General features: G+C 44.0%; 1 protein-coding gene across 1 annotated transcript in view; it reads left to right on the forward strand.

Annotated features, from left to right (window-relative positions):
* Positions 1-22,946, forward strand: part of phf14 (PHD finger protein 14) — a 204,689-nt gene that overhangs the window by 50,911 nt on the left and 130,832 nt on the right. Inside the window, exons 5-6 of the mRNA XM_056298369.1 lie at positions 13,951-14,110; positions 14,925-15,036. Coding sequence (XP_056154344.1) covers positions 13,951-14,110; positions 14,925-15,036 — 272 coding nt within the window. The remainder of the gene's footprint in view (positions 1-13,950; positions 14,111-14,924; positions 15,037-22,946) is intronic.

Here is a 22,946-nt window from a genome sequence, read left to right on the forward strand (position 1 = left end):
TGACTTTGTGCCAAGAAAGCGGGCACAGCTCTCACTTTGGTTATACAAGGACCGGATGACTTGTAGCAACTGCCCCGGTACCCAATACTCCCGCTGTACCCCCAACAGAGTGCCCCTAGGTACACGGTCGTAAGCCTTCTCCAAGTCCACAAAACACATGTAGACTGGTCAAACTCCCCTGCCCCCCTCAGCACTTCCGTTGTTCCACAGCCAGGACGGAATCCGCATTGTTCTCTCCTGGCCATGAGGTTGGACAATCGCTTGGAGCCTCCTTTCGAGCACCCTAGAGTAGACTTCCCAGGGAGGCTGAGCAATGTGATGCCCTGATAATTGGAGCACACCCTCCGGTTCCCCCCTTTTTGAATATGGGAACCACCACCCCAGTCTCCCACTCCACAGGTACTGTCCCCAACCGTCATGCAACACGGGTCTGATTCGGGTCATATAGGTTATTCTCAGACAGGAATTCAGAGACTTGGTTAAAGACTGTGCACTCAAGTATTTTTAATAGGAAGGGCAGAAGTGAAATCGGTCTGTGGTTTTCAACCTGGGTTGGGTTGGGTGTAGGGTTTTTTGAGCAGTGGGGTGACCTGAGCTTACTTAAATGCAGTGGGCAACACACCTGTTGTAAGTGAAGAGTTGATGTTTTTGACTGCAGGGTCAAGTATGGGGGGAAATGGTCTGTAGAGGATTGGATGGTTTGGGTCAAGTGGACAGGTAGTGGGTCAAGAGTCCAGCAGAAGTTTGGAGACTTCCTCCTCGGTTAGAGGGGAGAATTGAGGAGAGTGCAACCCTATTAGCTGGCAGCTGCAGACAGAGATGATCAGGCTCAGAGAACTGGTTACTGATGGGGGAGACCTTATCAGTAAAAAAACGAGGTGAACATGTCTGCAGTGAGCACAGTGGAGAAGTAACATTTTCCAAGCATCTGTGGCACCACAGATCTTGTTCTGATAGTAAGTGGTCTTAGCAGTTTTTAAACTGGAGGAGAATGGTGCTAGGAGATTCTGATAGTCACTGAAGTCAGTGAGCTCTCTGGATTTACTCCATTTTCTCTCTGCCGCTCTGAGTTCCGCGTTTTGCTCTCTGATGACTTCAGTGAGCCATGGACTAGGGAGGGTGTAGTGAGCAGGTTTGGATGTTAGAGGGCAGAGATTGTTAAGAGAGGAGGCTACGCATCTGGGTAGTGTAGTGGTCTATTTCATTGCCTACCAACACGGGGATCGCCAGTTTGAATGCCTGTGTTACCTCCGACTTGGTCGGGCATCCCTACAGACACAATTGGCTGTCTGCGGGTGGGAAGCCGGATGTGAGCATGCATCCTGGTCGCTGCACTAGCACCTCTTCTGATCGGTCAGGGCGCCAGTTCAGGGGTGAGGGGGAATTGGGGGGAATAACATGATCCTCCCACATGCTACGTCTCTCTGGTGAAACTCCTCACTGTCAGGTTGAAAAGAAGCGGCTGGCGACTCCACATGTATTGGAGGAGGCATGTGGTAGTCTGTAGCCCTCCCCAAATCGGCAGAGCAGGTGGAGCAGTGACTGGGACGGCTCGGAAGAGTAGAGTAATTGGCTGGATACAACTGGGGAGAAAAAAAGGGGGGGGGTAGTGAGGTACAGTGTGTCTGTAGCCTGTGAGTGAGGAGAAGTCATTATGAGGAAGCATGGTAGCCAAGAAGACCTCACTGGAAAGTTGAGTCAGTGTGAGGGACTGGATGTTGCAGCGGAAGGAGGCCAGTTCTGGAGGAAGATGAGGATGTTCCAGTAAAGTGATTGTGATTTGAATAAAGAAGTGAGCCGACAGATGTTGTGGGGGTGAGTCAGATTTGCTGTGGAGCAGTTCAGAGTCAAAATCAGATCAAGACTTGCCCGCTTTGTGTGTGGGAGGGGTGGAGACCTGATTGAGGTCAAATGAGGACAGAAGTGACAGGAAATCAGCTGGGTTTGTCAGTATGAATATTCATATCTCCCATGACAATAAGTGGTGTATTGTCAGGAATGGCTGAAAGTAACATGGCCAGTTCGGCTACAAAGTTCCCCGGTTGACACCCTGGTGGGTGGTATATGAAAACCACAAACAGCTTAATAATAGCAGTAACTGTGACTGCATGGAATTCAGAGGAGTTGTTGCTTAGCGGAGAAAGCTTAGACAATTTCCCAGTTAATGCTGTACAACAGAAACAATTTCATTTGCAGTTTTATTCCTTCTGCAGTAGGGGTGTATACAGATACAAATATACTAATACCCCCACGCCTGAGAGACTGTAATCATCAAACACAATGTACAAGAAAATATACCCCTAATTTGCAGTAACTGTGAGATTCATTATTTCATAATAATTTTGTTAGAAGATGTCATATGTGATGAGGACAGCTCAACGCCATCTGGCAGCAAACCATTGCCTCCAATACCATCAACAAGCACTGGAATCAGGAAAGATCAATACGGTTTTATTATGTTCCCCAATTAAATGAATACTGGTTTCCCTTTTTGTGCTGCAGATGACGGCATCTGCATGCCATGCTGCTAATAACAGTCATTACACACGTTTCTCCATAACACTGTCAAGTTGTTGTTGGACATTGTCTTCTGTGATGTTTTAACTTTGTGGTCACAGATGACAAACTATGTACTGAAAAACAGTTGCTGATGACAGTAAAGTTGACTTTGCACTTATCATAGTCCTACAGATGAGTCTAAATAGGGTTTCACATAAAGTTTTACCTTGCTGGTAAATCAAATTAAAACTGCATTTTAAGTGTGTCTTTTTCACAAGGAAAAGGAGGTGGCATCAGCAGGATCTGCTGGAGTACATGGAGTGACTGGATGACAAGTTCCTTGAGCACAGCCAAAAGTTGGAGCCAATTATTCTTAAACGGAATGGAGTGCACAACCAGTGCTATACTGGGCCTCGTGGAACAAGTTGTAACTGCAGTATTTTCAAACTGTTTCAGGCAACATTCGTGTGTGTGTGTGTGTGTGTGTGTGTGTGGCGGGGGGGGGGCATATCTAGGCAATAATTCTCAGCTACACTCTCACACTATAAAACTCTCACGCACTATCAAACCTCACACACACACTATCAAACCTCACACACTATCAAACTCTCTCATGTGCTATCAAACTCTCTCTCAAAAGATTTGAATAGATTGTTTTAGATTAGATTGTTTAATTAGCCACATGACCAAGGCTGGTGGAATTTGTTTTCAGTACACGTTAAACTCTGCAGCACAATACATACATGGACAACAGCAGACACTCCACATTTTATCACAAAAAATAACAGCTACACAATAACAGACTTGTCTAATTTCCAGAACTACGTAATTTTTGTCTCACGCGTTCTTTAATTTGAATGCATTTTGGATGTGGCATGCAGTCTTGTGCATGTTGTATGTTTGTATATGGTTTCCCAAGAAGGATGTGGTAGAAGCACCAAATCTCTATTGAATGTTGTGTGAAGCGGCTGAGAGCACCTGGAATCGAATCACAGAACCATTTCCCTGTTATTCTTGTTACGCTGTTTTTTGATAACTCATCTTGTCAGTTAATTTAATGAAAATGATCAAGCTCTTACCCAGACATGCTGATATTGGCTAGCCTACGATAACAGTTACACTGAATTTCGATAGTTTGCTAAATTAAGCTAGTTTTTTTAAGCTAGCTTAGCTAGTTGGTTTCTTTTTTAAACTAGTTGAGAGCAAATAACTTACCTTTTCCTTGGCTTTGTAGCCCAGCCAGAAAAGTATTGTTGTGTTGTGTACCATCTGTGCTTCACAGGTGCAGAGTGGGTAGGTGTCAGGGAGTCTCTCCAAATTAAACAGATGGCACACATCAATTTCTAGTGGACTGGGTGCAGGCTGCCTCATTTCAGTGATAGCGTTGGATACCACCCTCATCTCTTGGGATGAATTTCAAATGTTGGACAGCAGCTGAATTGCATTTCCTAGTTCACCACTTTGATCAATCATGCCAGCCATTTTGAATGAACCATGCACTTGGGGGATTAGGGAGCACTTTACCAATGAAAATGATTTAAACCAGTCAGGAATGGTGAAATTAACTGGCATTATTATAAGCCAATGATAATTTTTGCAATGGTGATAGACAGATTGACACACGAGATCAGGAAGGAGTCTCCATGGACTATGATGTTTGCGGATGACATAGTGATTTGTATTGAGAGTAGGGTGCAGGTTGAGGAGAGCCTGACGAGGTGGAGGTATGCACTGGAGAGAAGAGGAATGAAAGTCAGCAGGCTTAAGATAGAATACATATGTGTGAATGAGAGGGAGGACAGCGGAATGGTGAGGATGCAAGGATTAAAGGTGACGAAGGTGGATGAGTTTAAATACTTGGGGTCAAATGTTCAATGTAACGGGGAGTGCAAAAGGTGAATAAGCGAGTGCAGGCAGGGTGGAGTGGATGGAGAAGAGTGTCGGGAGTGATTTGCGACAGAAGGGTACCAGCAAGAGTTAGAGGGAAGGTTTACAAGATGGTAGTGAGACCAGCTATGTTATATGGTTTGGAGACAGTGGCCCTGATGAAAAGACAGGAGGTGAAGGTGGCAGAGTTGAAGATGCTAAGATTTTTGTTGGGAGTGACCAAGGACAAGATTAGGAACGAGTATATTAGAGGGACAGCTCAGGTTGGACGGTTTGGAGATAAAGCGAGAGGCAAGATTGAGACGGTCTGGACATGTGTGGAGGAGAGATGCTGGGTATATTGGGAGAAGGATGGTGAATATGGGGTTCCCAGGCAAGAGGAAAGGAGGAAGGCCAAAGAGGTTTATGGATGTGATGAGGGAGCACATGCAGGTGGCTGGTGTGACAGAGTAAGATACCGAAGACGAGAAGAGATGGAAATTAATGATATGCTGTGGTGACCTGTGATGGCCGCACTCGCAGGACTGTAATGACAACATGACAGAAATCCTTCAGAGTTAAACACTGTGTTTATGCCCACTACAGAAAGGTGACTCACTATCCTGTATTCACTGTTGGTAGCCAGCTACCAAAGTGTGATAGCAACTTGCTTTCTCACAGGTATACAAAATCGATAATTGGTGTTTCTTCTCCAGATTATGTGTCCAAGGCGGAGACATATGTAATCAAATGACTCCGGAGAAACTCTTAAATTTTGAATGAACTGCATATGATTAAATCCAGGAAATATCGTGCGCCAATGGCTTGTTCTTGGAAATGCCCAAACAACACAAGACGCTGTTCCTCAGAGGAGCCGCAAAATCTAAATAGCGAAAGAGAAATCATATGCATCAATTAGCACTACTTGTAAATGCAGCTGCAACACTTCTACATCAAAACCATGTTTTTTGGCTAACAAACTCAAAAATGACACCTACCTGTCATCTGGAACAATTGTTGTCTGTTAGGAATGTGGTTTGCAGTCGCTACATGCAGGCAACTTTCAAATGTGAGATGTAATGACTTTAAAAGTAACTTGAAAGGGGGGCGTCCGGGTAGCGTAGCGTGGTCTGTTCCATTGCTTACCAACACAGAGATCGCCGGTTTGAATCCCCGTGTTACCTCCGGCTTGGTCGGGCGTCCCTACAGACACAATTGGCCTCATCTGTGGGTGGGAAGCCGGATGTGGGTATGTGTCCTGGTCACTGCACTAGCGCCTCCTCTGGTCGGTTGGGCCTGCTCTACTCACTCCTCACCTGCCACTCATCCCGTAATCAGCAACTCATTACTTAAATACCAGTCCACTTCCATTGTTCTTTGCCAGATTGTTAAACCATGTGCTTCATATCTTGCGCTGTAGTCTCTTTTTTGTACATCTGTTTACCAGGGACTTGTTACCTGCCTGTTCTTGGAGTTTTGGTTCTTGCTTGCTCCTTGACAGATTTGTTTGCCTGGACTACCTTTTCTGGTTTTGACCCTTGCCTGCCTCACCATCCCTGTAATGCTTTGTACCACCATTTAGTGTATTAAGTTACTGAACTGTATCAGTCTGCCTCAGTCATCTTCATTTGGGTCCTTCCCCTGTACTCCTGTTAACCCTGCCTGCACCAGCCATGACAAATGGCATCACACGGCTGCTTCTGGGGGGCGAGGATCTATAGCTATGCTTTTTTCTTGTGTTTAGGGGAAAATTCAAGTTATGATCAACTCCTGGATTTACGTATGTCATATTAGAGCATCAGCACGTTAGAACAAAACATATGAGGCGAATAGAAAGGCGGCACACTGGCATCAGCCTACTGCACTCTCTGGGTAAACTCACAAGAAGCTGGGACAAGATGTTCTACTAAAACACTGCCACCTTCACTCTAACCCACACAGTCATCACTATTCTCTACATCTACACCCCTTTACATCCCTTATACACGGACACCTCCATCACTGTCCTCTACATCTACACCCCTTTATATCCTTTATACATGGACACCTCCATCACTGTCCTCTACATCTACACCCCTTTACATCCTTTATACATGGACACCACCGTCACGGTCCTCTACATCTACACCCCTTTATATCCCTTATACATGGACACCACCGTCACGGTCCTCTACATCTACACCCCTTTATATCCCTTATACATGGACACCACCGTCACGGTCCTCTACATCTACACCCCTTTATATCCTTTATACATGGACACCTCCATCACTGTCCTCTACATCTACACCCTTTACATCCTTTATACATGGATACCACCGTCACGGTCCTCTACATCTATACCCTTTATATCCTTTATACATGGACACCTCCATCACTGTCATCTACACCCCTTTATATCCTTTATACATGGACACCTCCATCACTGTCCTTTACATCTACACCCCTTTATGTCATTTATACATAGACACCTCCATCACTGTCCTCTACATCTACACCACTGTCACGGTCCTCTACATCTACACCCCTTTATATCCTTTATACATTGACACCACCTTCACTGTCCTCTACATCTACACCCCTTTAGCTCCTTTATACACGGACACCTCCATCACTGACCTCTACATCTACACCCCTTTATAGACTTTTTACATGGACACCTCCATCACTGTCCTCTACATCTACACCCCTTTACATCCCTTATACATGGACACCACCGTCACGGTCCTCTACATCTACACCCCTTTATATCCTTTATACATGGACACCGCCGTCACTGTCCTCTACATCTACACCCCTTTATAACCTTTATACATGGACACCGCCGTCACTGTCCTCTACATCTACACCCCTTTATATCCTTTATACATGGACACCTCGATCACTGTCATCTACATCTACACCCCTTTATATCCTTTATACATGGACACCTCCATCACTGTCCTCTACATCTACACCCCTTTATATCCTTTATACATAGACACCTCCATCACTGTCCTCTACATCTACGCCACCGTCACGGTCCTCTACATCTACACCCCTTTATATCCTTTATACATGGACACCTCCATCACTGTCCTCTACATCTACACCCCTTTATATCCTTTATACATGGACACCTCCATCACTGTCCTCTACATCTATACCCCTTTATATCCTTTATACATAGACACCTCCATCACTGTCCTCTACATCTACGCCACCGTCACGGTCCTCTACATCTACACCCCTTTATATCCTTTATACATGGACACCTCCATCACTGTCCTCTACATCTACACCCCTTTATATCCTTTATACATGGACATCTCCATCACTGTCCTCTACATCTACACCCCTTTATATCCTTTATACATGGACACCTCCATCACTGTCCTCTACATCTACACCCCTTTATATCCTTTATACATGGACACCTCCATCACTGTCCTCTCCATCAACAACACCGTCACTGTCCTCTACATCTACACCCCTTTATATCCCTTATACATGGACACCTCCATCACAGTCTTCTACATCTACACCTCTGTATATCCTTTAAACATGGACACCTCTGTCACTGTCCTCTACATCTGCACCCCTTTATATCCTTTATACATTGACACCTCCATCACTGTCCTCTCCATCAACAACACCATCACTGTCCTCTACATCTACACCCCTTTATATCCCTTATACATGGACACCTCCATCACTGTCCTCTACATCTACACCACCGTCACTGTTCTCTACATCTACACCCCTTTAGCTCCTTTATACAGGGACACCTCCATCACTGACCTCTACATCTACACCCCTTTATAGACTTTTTACATGGACACCTCCATCACTGTCCTCTACATCTACACCCCTTTACATCCCTTATACATGGACACCACCGTCACGGTCCTCTACATCTACACCCCTTTATATCCTTTATACATGGACACCGCCGTCACTGTCCTCTACATCTACACCCCTTTATAACCTTTATACATGGACACCACCGTCACGGTCCTCTACATCTACACCCCTTTATATCCTTTATACATGGACACCGCCGTCACTGTCCTCTACATCTACACCCCTTTATATCCTTTATACATGGACACCTCGATCACTGTCATCTACATCTACACCCCTTTATATCCTTTATACATGGACACCTCCATCACTGTCATCTACACCCCTTTATATCCTTTATACATGGACACCTCCATCACTGTCCTCTACATCTACACCCCTTTATATCCTTTATACATAGACACCTCCATCACTGTCCTCTACATCTACGCCACCGTCACGGTCCTCTACATCTACACCCCTTTATATCCTTTATACATGGACACCTCCATCACTGTCCTCTACATCTACACCCCTTTATATCCTTTATACATGGACACCTCCATCACTGTCCTCTACATCTACACCCCTTTATATCCTTTATACATAGACACCTCCATCACTGTCCTCTACATCTACGCCACCGTCACGGTCCTCTACATCTACACCCCTTTATATCCTTTATACATGGACACCTCCATCACTGTCCTCTACATCTACACCCCTTTATATCCTTTATACATGGACATCTCCATCACTGTCCTCTACATCTACACCCCTTTATATCCTTTATACATGGACACCTCCATCACTGTCCTCTACATCTACACCCCTTTATATCCTTTATACATGGACACCTCCATCACTGTCCTCTCCATCAACAACACCGTCACGGTCCTCTACATCTACACCCCTTTATATCCCTTATACATGGACACCTCCATCACTGTCCTCTACATCTACACCTCTGTATATCCTTTAAACATGGACACCTCTGTCACTGTCCTCTACATCTGCACCCCTTTATATCCTTTATACATTGACACCTCCATCACTGTCCTCTCCATCAACAACACCGTCACTGTCCTCTACATCTACACCCCTTTATATCCCTTATACATGGACACCTCCATCACTGTCCTCTACATCTACACCACCGTCACTGTTCTCTACATCTACACCCCTTTAGCTCCTTTATACAGGGACACCTCCATCACTGTCCTCTACATCTACACCCCATTTGTCCTTTTATACATGGACTCTGCCAATCACTGTCCTCTACATATACACCCCATTTTTTCTGTTTATACATTAACACCACCATCACCGTCCTCTTCATCTACACCATGTTTTTAATCCTATTTCTAAGTATAAGTAGGCAGAGACAGGCTAAAATTGGGTGTGTGCTTACTTTTTTTAAATTTATTTATGATTTTTCCCTTTTTCTCCCAATTTAGTGGCCAATCGATCCCTGTTTTAATTCAAACACCCACCCTCGTACTGCATGCGTTCGCCAACTGCGTCTGTCCGGCCGGCAGTCTCGAAGGAGACGCCTCGCCACTTTCGTGACAAGGCGAATCCAGGCCGAACCACTGCTTTTTCCCACACACACAGAGACGCATTCATGTGACGAATACAAGCCGACTCCGCCCCCCTCCCGGAGACAGCGTTGCCAATTATTGCTGCTTCATCGAGTCCGGCCATAGTCGGATCTGACGAGACCGAGGCACGAACCCCGGTCCCCAGTGGGCAACTGCATCGACACAAAACCGATGCTTAGACCGCTACACCACCGCGGACTGGGTGTGTGCTTACTTTTTAAACGTCTGACTATACGTTGCTATTACAGCAGAAACAGCGATGGAAAATGTCCCTGTACCACATGACAGAGAGAATTCCCTTCAACCTATCTTACATGTACTATGGAGCATTTAGACCATGTATTCATACCAGCATGTCCTTTTTCCCTTGCAGTGCATGGGGAGGAAAAATGGTGATCAATATTTCGTGTTTATTTTCATAAATAATGTTTTAAAAGTGGGAGGTGGTATATGTTTGGGGTTATTTTCCTTTTTAGTGTGGGACAATATCTTGCATTGGTCTAAGTGAAAACAGGTGGCAGTGGTATTCTCTTACCGCCAGTCTTTTTTGCTTTTCCCCCGCATCTGTTATGCACAAAAACAATTGCATTATCTAAATGGTCTTTTTTTTTTTTAGGGATTGTTGAAACATACGGGAGTATTTTGTGTTTCCATGGTCAGTTTGTCTTTTCATGGTTGATGTGCTCAGAGCTACTGTATATGAGTTCATATGATGTTCTTTAAACAGAGACATGTGGGGATGATTCCACCAAAAGTACAAGTCAGTGCCCTACTGTGGTGTCTTACTTTTCCATTTTGTATAACTCAGCCATTAAGACCAATTAAGATCAATTGAAGATTGTTGCAATTAACGGGTTACACTGCATCAGCAATTAAGATCAATGAAAGATTGTTGCAAGTAACAGGTTACACTGTCTTATGACTTGTAATAATAACAAAAAGCCAAATGTGACATTCCTGATGTTGTTACTTGATCATAGTGATGGAAGGACCTATGGGCACATTATTGAATATGCTGATAGCCATAGATGGATTATTAGCATGAGACTGCTGCCAAGATGGAAATGGAAACCATCAATGTGCTGTCAAAATAACAGATGGCTCGCTCTCTATTATAAGGTGCTCATCACTTTTCTTTTCAACCCGCGGAGCTTCCCCCTCCCTCATTACCTGCATTTGTCGTCTTCTGCAGAGACGGATGCAATTTCATATTCTCACCTCTTGATGTTTTGAAAGCTAGTTTGTAAGATTTTGTTCCTGCCATACAACCTAGATCTTTGTAGACCTTTGTGACTATTAAAGCTCGATACAGTACTGCTCTTGATTTAGTCAACCCTCGCCTGCCCCTTCATTCCTACTGCCAAGCTCATCATTTCTGACAAGGATAATCTTTACTTCTGGGATTATGAAGCGATCCTGTAGTCATCACTTTTTGTCAGCTTAGCTCATATTAGCCAGCAACCCGTGGCTTAGCGGTCCCAGCTTTGTATCTCGGTTCAAAAGGAACACTGAAGATTTGTGCAACGGTTCAGCAGTGAGTCGGTGAAATCAGTGTAGTGATCGCTCGGCATCCTGGTCCTGTTTCAAAGCCCAGTTGGTATTAAGCACCCAACTGTTGCTCGTCGCATTTCAGAAACACCTCGCTTAAGAAAATAAAGGTTAAATAGTGTTATACTGGAGCATCTGGGAACAAGTCTCCTGCTTTGACCACATGCTGTGACAGAAAATACAAGCATGCCCCGTGTTTCCTCCGGCTTGGTCGGGCGTCCCTACAGACACAATTGGCCATGTCTGCGGGTGGGAAGCCGGATGTGGGTATGTGTCCTGGTCGCTGCACCAGCTCCTCCTCTGGTCAGTCGGGTCGCCTGTTCGGGGGAGGAGGGGAAACTGGGGGGAATAGCGTGAGCCTCCCACGTGCTATGTCCCCCTGGTGAAACTCCTCACTGTCAGGTGAAAAGAAGCGGCTGGTGACTCCACATGTATCAGAGGAGACGTGGTAGTCTGCAGCCCTCCCCGGATCGGCAGAGGGGGTGGAGCAGCAGACCGGGACGGCTCGGAAGAGTGGGGTAATTGGCCAGATACAACTGGGGAGAAAAAGGGAGAAAACAAATGTAAAAAAACAAAAACCTAAATAAATAAAAATACAAGCATGCACAGCAGTTTGGCATTGTGAGTCCAAGCAGTTATCCCAGTCAGGATGGAACTGCAGCTGTGCCGTAATTGTTCCATTCAGATAATCAGTAGCTTGATTGGTGTAATCTTGAGTTGGAGTTGCTTTAAAAAGAAGTAAGTAGAGGTCTGTATAGCCCCCCCCCCCACACCCCCATCCTTTGAGGAGTACTGCTTTAAGAAATTAACAATTCACCATGACACACAGCCAATGGTCCCCCAATCAGAGGACATGCACACGCCAAACAAAGTGTAGAGCTGAATAAACAAGTCCGTCTGCCACAGTGTTTGCTTTCGATGGGCCGCCTGACTCCCCGGTGTGGTCCGCAGTGACAAGCATGCAGAAAATTGAGCTTTTGATTTGTGAGTCTTTCCCACTGCTCAGAAGGCCTGAAGGCTGGCTGACTGAATTAGGAGCTGGTGCGTTATCTCCCCGGTGGAGGCTGGGCGCAGATTGCTGCCCTCATTGATAGCGGGGAGCACGTCCGCCTGGTGTAATAGCCACCAGAGAAACTGCATCGGCGCAGTAATTGTTTAGGCAGCCTCAGAAAATTAAGAGGACGGTGTTAAAATGCTTTGTTGTGGCTTCACTTGATTGTCTGAAGGCACACTTGGATCAAATGTTTGTGGAGCCGTCCCGGTGTAGAACGTCTATCAAGCTATTGGTTCTGTGTGTCAGAGAGACACTCCGCAACCTTCCTTATCCTCTAATGGGGTCTCTGGAGGGCGTAATAGAAAAATACAGGTGACATATACATTGCCAGTAAACCACATCTCCACGTTACTGTCGGGGGATTGTTTTTTGCTTTTGTTTTTTTTTTCAAGGAAAAAGACTCAAAATTAACAATTAAACTTGAAAGACTATGATTTTTTTTAATTTTTTTTTTTTGGATTTCTCCCCAATTGTACCCGGCCAATTACCTCACTCTTCCGAGCCGTCCCGGTCGCTGCTCCACCCCCTCTGCTGATCTGGGGAGGGCTGCAGACTACCGCATGTCTCCTCCGATATACGTGGAGTCACCAGCTGCTTCTTTTCACCTGACAGTGAGAAGTTTCACCAGGGGGACGTAGCGCGTAGGACACTCACACTATTCCCCCAGTCCCCCCCCCCCCGAACAGGCGCCCCGACCAACCAGAGGAGGTGCTAGTGCAGCAACCAGGACACATACCCACATCCGGCTTCCCACCCGCAAAAACCGCCAATTGTGTCTTTAGGGACACCCAACCGAGCCGGAGGTAACACAGGGATTCGAACAATCCTTGTGTTGATATAGGCAACATAATAGACCGCTACACTACCTGGACGCCCAATACAAAATAGTCTTTAAAGTCATTTTGTATGACTTCTGATAACTTTGTTTGAAGACATATTCAGAAGAATTCTCTGGGCGTCCAGGTGGCGTGGTGGTCTCTTCCATTGCCTACCAACACGAGGATCGCTGGTTCGAATCCCCGTGTTACCTCCGGCTTGGTCAGGCGTCCCTACAGACACAATTGGCCGTGTCTGTGGGTGGGAAGCCGGATGTGGGTATATGTCCTGGTCGCTACACTAACGCCTCCTCTGGTCGGTCGAGGTGCCTGTTCAGGGGGGAGGGGGAACGGGGGGGAATAGCGTGATTCTCCCACGCGCTACGTCCCCCTGGGGAAACTCCTCACTGTCAGGTAAAAAGAAGAGGCTGGTGATTCCACATGTATCGGAGGAGACATGGTAGTCTGCAGCCCTCCCCGGATTGGCAGAGGGGGTGGAGCAGAGACCGGGATGGCTCGGAAGAGTGGGGTAATTGACCAAGTGCAATTGGGGAGAAAAAGGGGGAGAAATACTCCAGAACCTCTACAAAAGACATCGCCCCTGATTTCATCTCTTGCTGATCTCTGACTGACATTATTGCAGCTACTACTGCTTTAAGCCAGACCAGCTTAACTCTAAAATGGATACTAAGAAATTATGTGTTTTACCAGTTATATCTACAAGGCATTGTTTTCTGTGTTGCAGGTTGCTATGGCGTTGATGGTGAGAGTGACTCCATCATGAGCTCGGCCTCGGAGAATTCAACCGAACCTTGGTTCTGCGACGCATGCAAGAATGGGGTGACGCCCAGCTGTGAGCTGTGCCCTAATCAGGACGGCATCTTCAAGGAGACTGATGCCGGGAGGTGGGATACAGCGCCGGGGGGACCGCGTGCCTAGTGACCAGTAATAACAGGCCAGGACTGGGAAGTCAAAGTGAAACAAATAGAGCTGTTGACCTCGCTGAATCAAAATGCTGCAGACTGCTGAAAGCTATCTGAATTGTACATTCACTCAGTGGGCGAGAGGAGGAGGAGTTGGTTGGAGGAGTAAAGAAATGAGAGAAGGGGAAGGAGGGAAGAAGAGAGAGGAAGAAAAGAGGAGAAAGGGAGTGAGAGAAAAGAGTGTGTTATGCAAAGCGTGGAGACTTCAGCCACGTTATCGCTGATAGTGCTTCTCAGCCAGGCTGCACCCAAATTTACTACTTCACTAGAGCATGAAAAACACAGCAAATTAAACTGTGAAGCGCTTGCTTGCTAGAGATGGATATCTTTATATTGGACTTTGGATTCTCTACCCTAAAGTCCGCATTTGAAATTGTGTCGCACCAAACTGTAGCCAGGGTCTGGGGCTACATAAATCTATCAATCCTTTTCCTTTTGAAGTATATGAGCAACTTACTGCAGCCCATTTTGAGATGTCACATTTCTTATTGTATTGACTTCTTATTGACTACACACAAGACCCCAAGTGGGAAAATGCACATGGTTATGGAATGAGATTAAATTGATTGCAGCGTTCTCTGAAATGGGCAAAAACACATTGCATGACACATTACCTGCTAGTTTTTATACACTAAACACTTTTCAACTTAAGATATTTACTTTTACAGTTATATAGCAAGCTATTTTTTTCCAATTATTTTTTGCCGATTATATTTCTGTCCCTCAACTTTCTCAGATGGGTGCATGTTGTATGTGCACTCTATGTTCCTGGAGTAGCATTTGGAGACATCGACAAACTGCGACCGGTGACCCTCACGGAGATGAATTATTCCAAGTATGGTGCAAAGGCAAGTACCACTCTGCAGTGTTGAAATACTGTGGTAGGTTCATTGTAAATCAGGCTGTAATAAGTCATGTGTATTTGACTGGATTTCAGTGTTCGAGTACTCACATTACACAATTATAAACTAGTACTCGAATACTCGGTACCTTAATGATGCACATATGTATGCAGATGAGCTACTCTCACCACAGGTTAATCGCAATATTTCATTAAATGCTAATGTACTAGCTTTTTTATATAATGAATCCACAGTATAAACACATGCAAAAGAAATTAGCTTATTAACTGTTAGCTGGGTAATCTGCAAATACATTACCCAGGCTTGCCGGAGCTGCACGGTGCTGGGAAACGATGTGATGCCAAGCTGCTCCCCATCGTCTTGTGTCTTTATGCTTGACTCACACATGATTTATCATAGTTTAGTTTCATACGGCATATCTTACTGAACGGTCGATCCATTGCTTTGTTCAAAATATCTCCACATCTCACTCCACCAGGAAGTCGCCATTATTTGTAAGTGGTGTGAAGTACCGCAGTAACTATCAGTAGTTTTATTAAAATGAACTTAACATATTTATTCAACAAATTTATACACAATTTTATTTTTCAAATATTATAATTATGTAATGCAATTGTTGTCATAAGATAAATGTAGGAAAAAAACCCTAATACAAGCTTGTTTCGTGCGTCACGCACTCATCAGCTACCAGTGTGGCTAAACAACAAAGAAAAAACACACACAGCCAATAAATACTACGTTGCCATGTGTCATGCCCCTAGTTACAGTGCACAGCAACCAATGGGAGGACAGAAAATAATTTGAAAAATAACTTCAGAAACATTACAACCAATGGGCTAGGGATTGGGGCCCGTTTTGAAAAAGCAAGGACTTAAAGGGCCGGGGCACTGTTGAAAAAGCCTACATTTAAATGTAAAATGTAACAAAGTAACATCCAATGGGGTACTTTACATATATTATATATATAGTGGAGTGGTGCTGGAGCACAGCTGGAAGAGCACAGTTAAAATATTAAAATATAACATCTAATAAAGATCATCACATGTATATCATCTAATGGGGGGTATAATACATACATACATACTATATATATATATATATATATATATATATATATATATATATATATATATATATATATATATATACACACACACACACAAACACACACATACTACTTTTGGCTGCTCCTGTTAGGGGGCGCCAAAGTGGCTCATCCGTTTCCATCTCTTCCTGTCTTCTGCATCTTCCTCTGTCACACCAGCCACCTGCATATCTTCCCTCACCAACCTCCTCTTTGGCCTTCCTCTTCCCCTCTTCCCTGGCAGCTCCATATTCAGCATCCTTCTCCCAATATACCCAGCATCTCTCCTCCACACGTGTCCAAACCATCTCAATCTTGTCTCTCTTGCTTTGTCTCCAAACCGTCCAACCTGAGGTGTCCCTCTAATATACTCGCTCCTAATCCTGTCCTTCTTCATCACTCCCAATGAAAATCTTGTCATCTTCATCTCTGCCACCTCCAGCTCCACCTCCTGTCTTTTCATCAGTGCCAGTCTCCAAACCATATAACATAGCTGGTCTCACAACCATCTTGTAAATCTTCCCTTTAACTCTTGCTGGTACCCTTCTGTCACACATCACTCCGGACACTCTTCTCCACCCACTCCACCCTGCCTGCACTCTCTTCTTCACCTCTCTCCTGCACTCCCCGTTACTTTGGACAGTTGACCCCAAGTATTTAAAGTCATATGCCTTCGTTACCTCTAGTCCTTGCATCCTCACCATTTTGCTGTCCTCCCTCTGACTCACGTATAAGTATTCTGTCTTGCTCCTACTGACTTTCATTCCTCTTCTCTCCAGTGCATACCTCCACCTCTCCAGGCTCTCCTCAACCTGCACCCTACTCTCACTACAGATCACAATGTCATCCGCAAACATCATCATACACGGAGACTCCTGCCTGATCTTGTCTGTCAACCTGTCCATCACCATTGCAAGCAAGAAAGGGCTCAGAGCCGATCCTTGATGTAATCCCACCTCCACCTTGAACCCATCTGTCATTCCAACCCCACACCTCACCACTGTCACACTTTCCTCATACATAACCTGCACCACTCCTACATACTTCTCTGCAACTCCCGACTTCCTCATACCACACCTCCTCTCTCGGCACCCTGTCTTATGCTTTCTTTAAATCCACAAAGACTCAATGTAACTCCTTCTGGCCTTCTCTATACTTCTCCATCAACATTCTCAAAGCAAACATCACATCTGTGGTGCTCTTTCCTGGCATATATAGCAATCATCAGCTATATATATATATATATTTGTGTGTGTGTGTGTGTGTGTGTGTGTGTGTAACACCCGTCCCATGTAGCTATTTAAAAATCTGCTATGTACAGTAGTACTGTGGGTGGGGCCTGGTTACGGTTTCCAAATAAATGGCACTATTATCTGTATGCTCTTAAACTATTTTGATAGTACTCTCTTTTAAACTAAAATAACTGGCGGTGCCTCCAAATAAATATATGATCTATATATAATAAAGATATATCACTTAGATTTTGGTTTTATCTCTTGCCCTAATTTTTTTATATATCCTTTTAATAGTTATTAAACATAAATTACCTATGAGCTGTGACACAACAAGGTTTCTTTAAATGTAATGCCAAATTATGGTAGGCTATTTATTTATATAAAACGGAATTTCTCAAAATCACATTCATGAATAAAGTCAAATAGGACTAAATCCCAAATATGAATAAATCAAATCCAATCAATTTTATTTGAGTAGCCCAATATCACAAATTACAAATTTGCCTCAGTGGGCTTAACAGCAACACAACATCCTGTCCTTAGACCCTCTCATCGGATAAGGAACAACTCCCTAAATAAACTAAAATAATAATAATAATAAACACAAAATGATATCAAATAGCATCAATCATACCCCCCCCCACACACACACACACACTCTGCAACCTACGGTCAACCCACTTGTAAACCGAACCCCCGTTGCAGGCCTGAGTCGTGGCTTGGGAGCGTAGAGCAGTGATTCTCAACCTTTTTGGGGTCCTGGACCCCCTGCGTATTTTTGATCTACCCTGAGGACCCCTCCACCTGATCTTGGGGGAGGGGGGTTGCAATTTGATAGAAACAGTAGAAACTGCATTTTAAATTGCATTATAGCATTTATTCCCTCTTTGGGGCAAAAATAAGAGCTTTCAGTTGTAACTTAGATATAGTTAACAAAACAGAATTCTTATGCAGTAACTTTCAGATATATGTAACAACACAGAATATGTATTCAGTAACTTTCAGATATATGTAACAAAACAGAATATGTATTCAGTAACTTTCAGATATATGTAACAAAACAGAATATGTATTCAGTAACTTTCAGATATATGTAACAAAACAGAATATGTATTCAGTAACTTTCAGATATATGTAACAACACAGAATATGTATTCAGTAACTTTCAGATATATGTAACAAAACAGAATATGTATTCAGTAACTTTCAGATATATGTAACAAAACAGAATATGTATTCAGTAACTTTCAGATATATGTAACAAAACAGAATATGTATTCAGTAACTTTCAGATATATGTAACAACAGAATTTTGATGCAGTAACTTTTAACAATGCAAACGGGAGCGAGATCTCTTATTAAAATACAATGAATTACACTTGTGAAACAGATGTAATTAGAGAAAAAAGTCCTATTACCCTTTATAGTTTAGGCAGATAAAGGTCTCAGTCACATTTGAGTAAAATAATCCTATTTCTATAAATGTCATAGGATCTTTTTTTTAAAGATATTTTATTTTCACGGACCCCTTGCAATTACACCACGGACCACTAGGGGTCCGCGGACCCCCGGTTGAGAAACACTGGCGTAGAGGACTAGAAACTAGTGGCCGCTTCATTTGCTCACAGGAGCAAAATAAAAAGCACTCGCTCAGTACTCACAGATCCAGGGGACATTTAGAGGGGGAAAGACAGGGGAAACTGGGTGACGGGTGCTCGGCATGGCGCAGAAGAACAGCAGTGACAGTCAAGCAGCACTTCCAACAGAAAACAGTTCTCCAAAGTGGTCCAACGGAGTTGTCCTCTCTTACCAGCCACAAATCACCCGTCTCCTGAATCAAACAGCTAAGCAACAACTCCACACACTATTTCGTGGCGAGCAGGCGACAGCTTGTCTTAACCAATTCTTCAAAGCTGAGCTAACCGCTATTATGCTAATACTAATGGCTACTCGCTATTAGCAACATAACACAAAGCTAATGGCTATTACGCTAACGGCTACTCGCGATTAGCAACACAATGCGTTTTTCACCATAACATGTAGTCACAATATGAAAAGCAATACACAATCTCATATTTACCTCCTGCAGATCACAGAAATCCGAACCCTTTGGATAACTGTTCGTCAACCACTAAGTTAGGAACACATTTTGCTCTCGAACAATCTGCACCGTTCACCAGACTGTGACCAGTCGCTTATTCCCGTCCTCTAGCGCAGTGTTTCTCAACCGGGGGTCCGCGGACCCCTAGTGGTCCGTGGTGTAATTGCAAGGGGTCCGTCAAAATAAAATATCTTTAAAAAAAAGATCCTATGACATTTATAGAAATAGGATTATTTTACTCAAATGTGACTGAGACCTTTATCTACCTAAACTATAAAGGGTAACAGGACTTTTTTCTCTAATTACATCTGTTTCACAAGTGTAATTTATTGTATTTTAATAAGAGATCTCGCTCCCGTTTGCATTGTTAAAAGTTACTGCATAACAATCCTGTTGTTACATATATCTGAAAGTTACTGAATACATATTCTGTTTTGTTACATATATCTGAAAGTTACTGAATACATATTCTGTTTTGTTAACTATATCTAAGTTACAACTGAAAGCTCTTATGTTTGCTCCAAAGAGTGAATAAATGCTATAATGCAATTTAAAATGCAGCTTCTACTGTTTCTATCAAATTGCAACCCCCCTCCCCCAAGATCAGGTGGAGGGGTCCTCACGGTAGATCAAAAATACGCAGGGGGTCCAGGACCCCAAAAAGGTGGAGAACCACTGCTCTAGCGCACCAGCCCTAACGGCTTACAACCAAGCCCCGCCCCTCTGCCCGAGAATGAAATTTTGATGGGCTATCATTTCAGAACATGCCAATTAAAACAAAGGAACACATAGATTGACATAATGCGGCTAATCACGTTAGGCTGTTAGACTGACTACGCGTGCTTGGTCTTGTACATATTAAGCAAACTATGCTCATTAGCATAAACTCTAGCCTTTTAACTGTAAAGATTATGACTTCTCTATTTTATCCTTCCATATATTTGCTTAACATATTTAAACACCACGAATTTCGTTTTTGAAACGGTTTATATCCAAAATGAATTTTATCCAGATGTCTAAATGCATTTTAGCCAGGGCTACATATATAGTATGTAGCCTCTTGGATGAGAGGCGAAACGTCTTCACGGATATATTCCAAGTCCAGTTGCACTTGATTCAATTCCTTTGGATATATAGTATGTGTGTGTGTATTAAAATATATTTTTAGTGCAAGTACACTGACCATTTTCGAATACTAAGGTTGAGTAATTGAGTACTGGTGGTGCACATTAGCTATAATGATATATCTTTTGAGTACATAAAAATCATACTTGTGGTACTAGCTCAGTTTATGGACCCAAAAAGGGTGTGGTCACTCTCACAGTTAACCGTCTTAGCTGGGAAAGCAGACTTATTTGACAAGATATTGTATGACATAGACCCTCTTCCGTGTTTCATTAGCCAGTGGTCTTACATGATTCAAATTACTTCAGTGATTGCGAGAGGTAACTGCATCATGGGCGGCACGGTGACACAGTGGTTAGCGCAGTCGCCTCACAGCAAGAAGGTCCTGGCTTTGAGCCCTGAGGTAGTCCAACCTTGGGGGTCGTCCTCTGTGTGGAGTTTGCATGCCGTGTCTGCGTGGGTTTCCTCCGGGTGCCCCGGTTTCCTCCCACAGTCCAAAGACATGTAGGTCAGGTGAATCGGCCGTACTAAATTGTCCATAGGTGTGTGGGTGTGTGTGTGTGTGTGTGTGTGTGGGGGGGGGGGGGGGGCCCTGTGATGGCCTGGCGGCCTGTCCAGGGTGTCTCCCTGCCTGCTGCCCAATGACTGCTAGGATAGGCTCCAGCAACCCTGAGCAGGGTAAGCGGTTTGTGTAATGGATGGATGGATAAAACCACTTCATCCAGTTCAGGAAAACAGCACGTCTGGTCAGTGTGAATTCTTATTCACAACTTCACGGAAATTGAAATTTGGGCCTTAAAATAGTAGCGAACTTAACACATACTGGTCTTTTTCCAGTCAGTAAAGATCTTGGCTTAATAATAATCAGATATGCCAGCGGTGAAATATGGATACAGTCTCTGCTGCCATCTTGTAATGACTCTCTCTCACTTATCTTCTCTGTTCATGTATTTATTGCTTGTGTCTATGTCTCTTATTATGCTTATATCTGTTAGTCAATGCCTGCAGTTCGCTCAGTGGAATTTTTTCTTCTTCTTTCTACTGTTGTCTTGTGGTTTCTGTTCAGCACTGGTCTGTGTTTGTCTATCTGTTGGTATGATGCTCTGTTGAATAATGGCTGCATGAACTGTCTTGATTAAGTAAACTTTAATGGCAACAAATTTAACTTTATATTAGCTTTAAAGAGGTAGTAAACCAATTAAATTTTTGTATGTTGGTGTTTTCTGAGTCTGGCAAAACTGATTTCTCTGGTGATGAATTCAAGAATGATACATGGTCACTTTGAGAGGGAAAATACACATTTTCCCTTTTTCCTGGGGTAACACACATTACAATCAACCCCACCAATTTGCTTACTTCCTATAGGGCCATCAAAAACACGGAGACACCATATTACATAGACAACACATGCTGCGTCCACATCATCAGAGAAAGGCATTGAAAGGCAACTTGCAACCAACTAAATTCTCTGGGTAGACTCCTGAGAAGTTGGGGGATGGCATTCTGCAAGACTGCACTGCTGCCCTCTACAACACAAAGGACCCCATTCCTCTGCAAAAACAGCCAGCAAAAATTCCAACACCATAACCAATCAGCCAACTAGTACTGCTACTGCTACTACTACTACTTTTGGCTGTTCCTGTTAGGGATCTCCACAGCAGATCATTCGTTTCCATCTCTTCCTGCCCTCTGCATCATCCTCTGTCATGTCCTGTCTCACCACATCCCTAAAACTCCTCTTTGGTCTTCCTCTTTTCCTCTTCCCTGGCAACTCCATATTCAGCATCCTTCTCCCAGTGTACCCAGCATCTCTCCTCCACACATGTTCAAACCATCTCCATATTGCCTCTTGCTTTGTCTCCAAACCGTCCAACTTGAGCTCTCCCTCTACTATACCATTCCTAATCGTGCCCTTGTTCGTCATTCCCAGTGAAAAGCTTATCATCTTCAACTCTGCCACCTCCAGCTCCACCTCCTGTCTTTTCATCAGTGCCACTGTCTCCAAACCATATAACATAGCTGGTCTCACAACCATCTTGTAATCCTTCCGTTTAACTCTTGCTGGTACCCTTCTGTCACACATCACTCCTGACACTCCTCTCCACCCACTTCACCCTGCCTGCACTCTCCTTCTGACCTTCTCTATACTTCTCCATCAACATTCTTTTCTCCCCAATTGTACTTGGCCAACTACCCCACTCTTCTGAGCCATCCCGGTCGGTGCTCCAACATTCTCCAATATTCTCAAAGCAAACATCACATCTGTGGGGCCCTTTCATGGCATGAAACCATACTGCTGCTCGCTGATCATCACCTCTCCTCTTAACCTAGCTTCTATTACTCTTTCCCA

The sequence above is a fragment of the Lampris incognitus genome, chromosome 18 (genome assembly GCF_029633865.1).
Source record: "Lampris incognitus isolate fLamInc1 chromosome 18, fLamInc1.hap2, whole genome shotgun sequence".
NCBI lineage: Eukaryota > Metazoa > Chordata > Actinopteri > Lampriformes > Lampridae > Lampris > Lampris incognitus.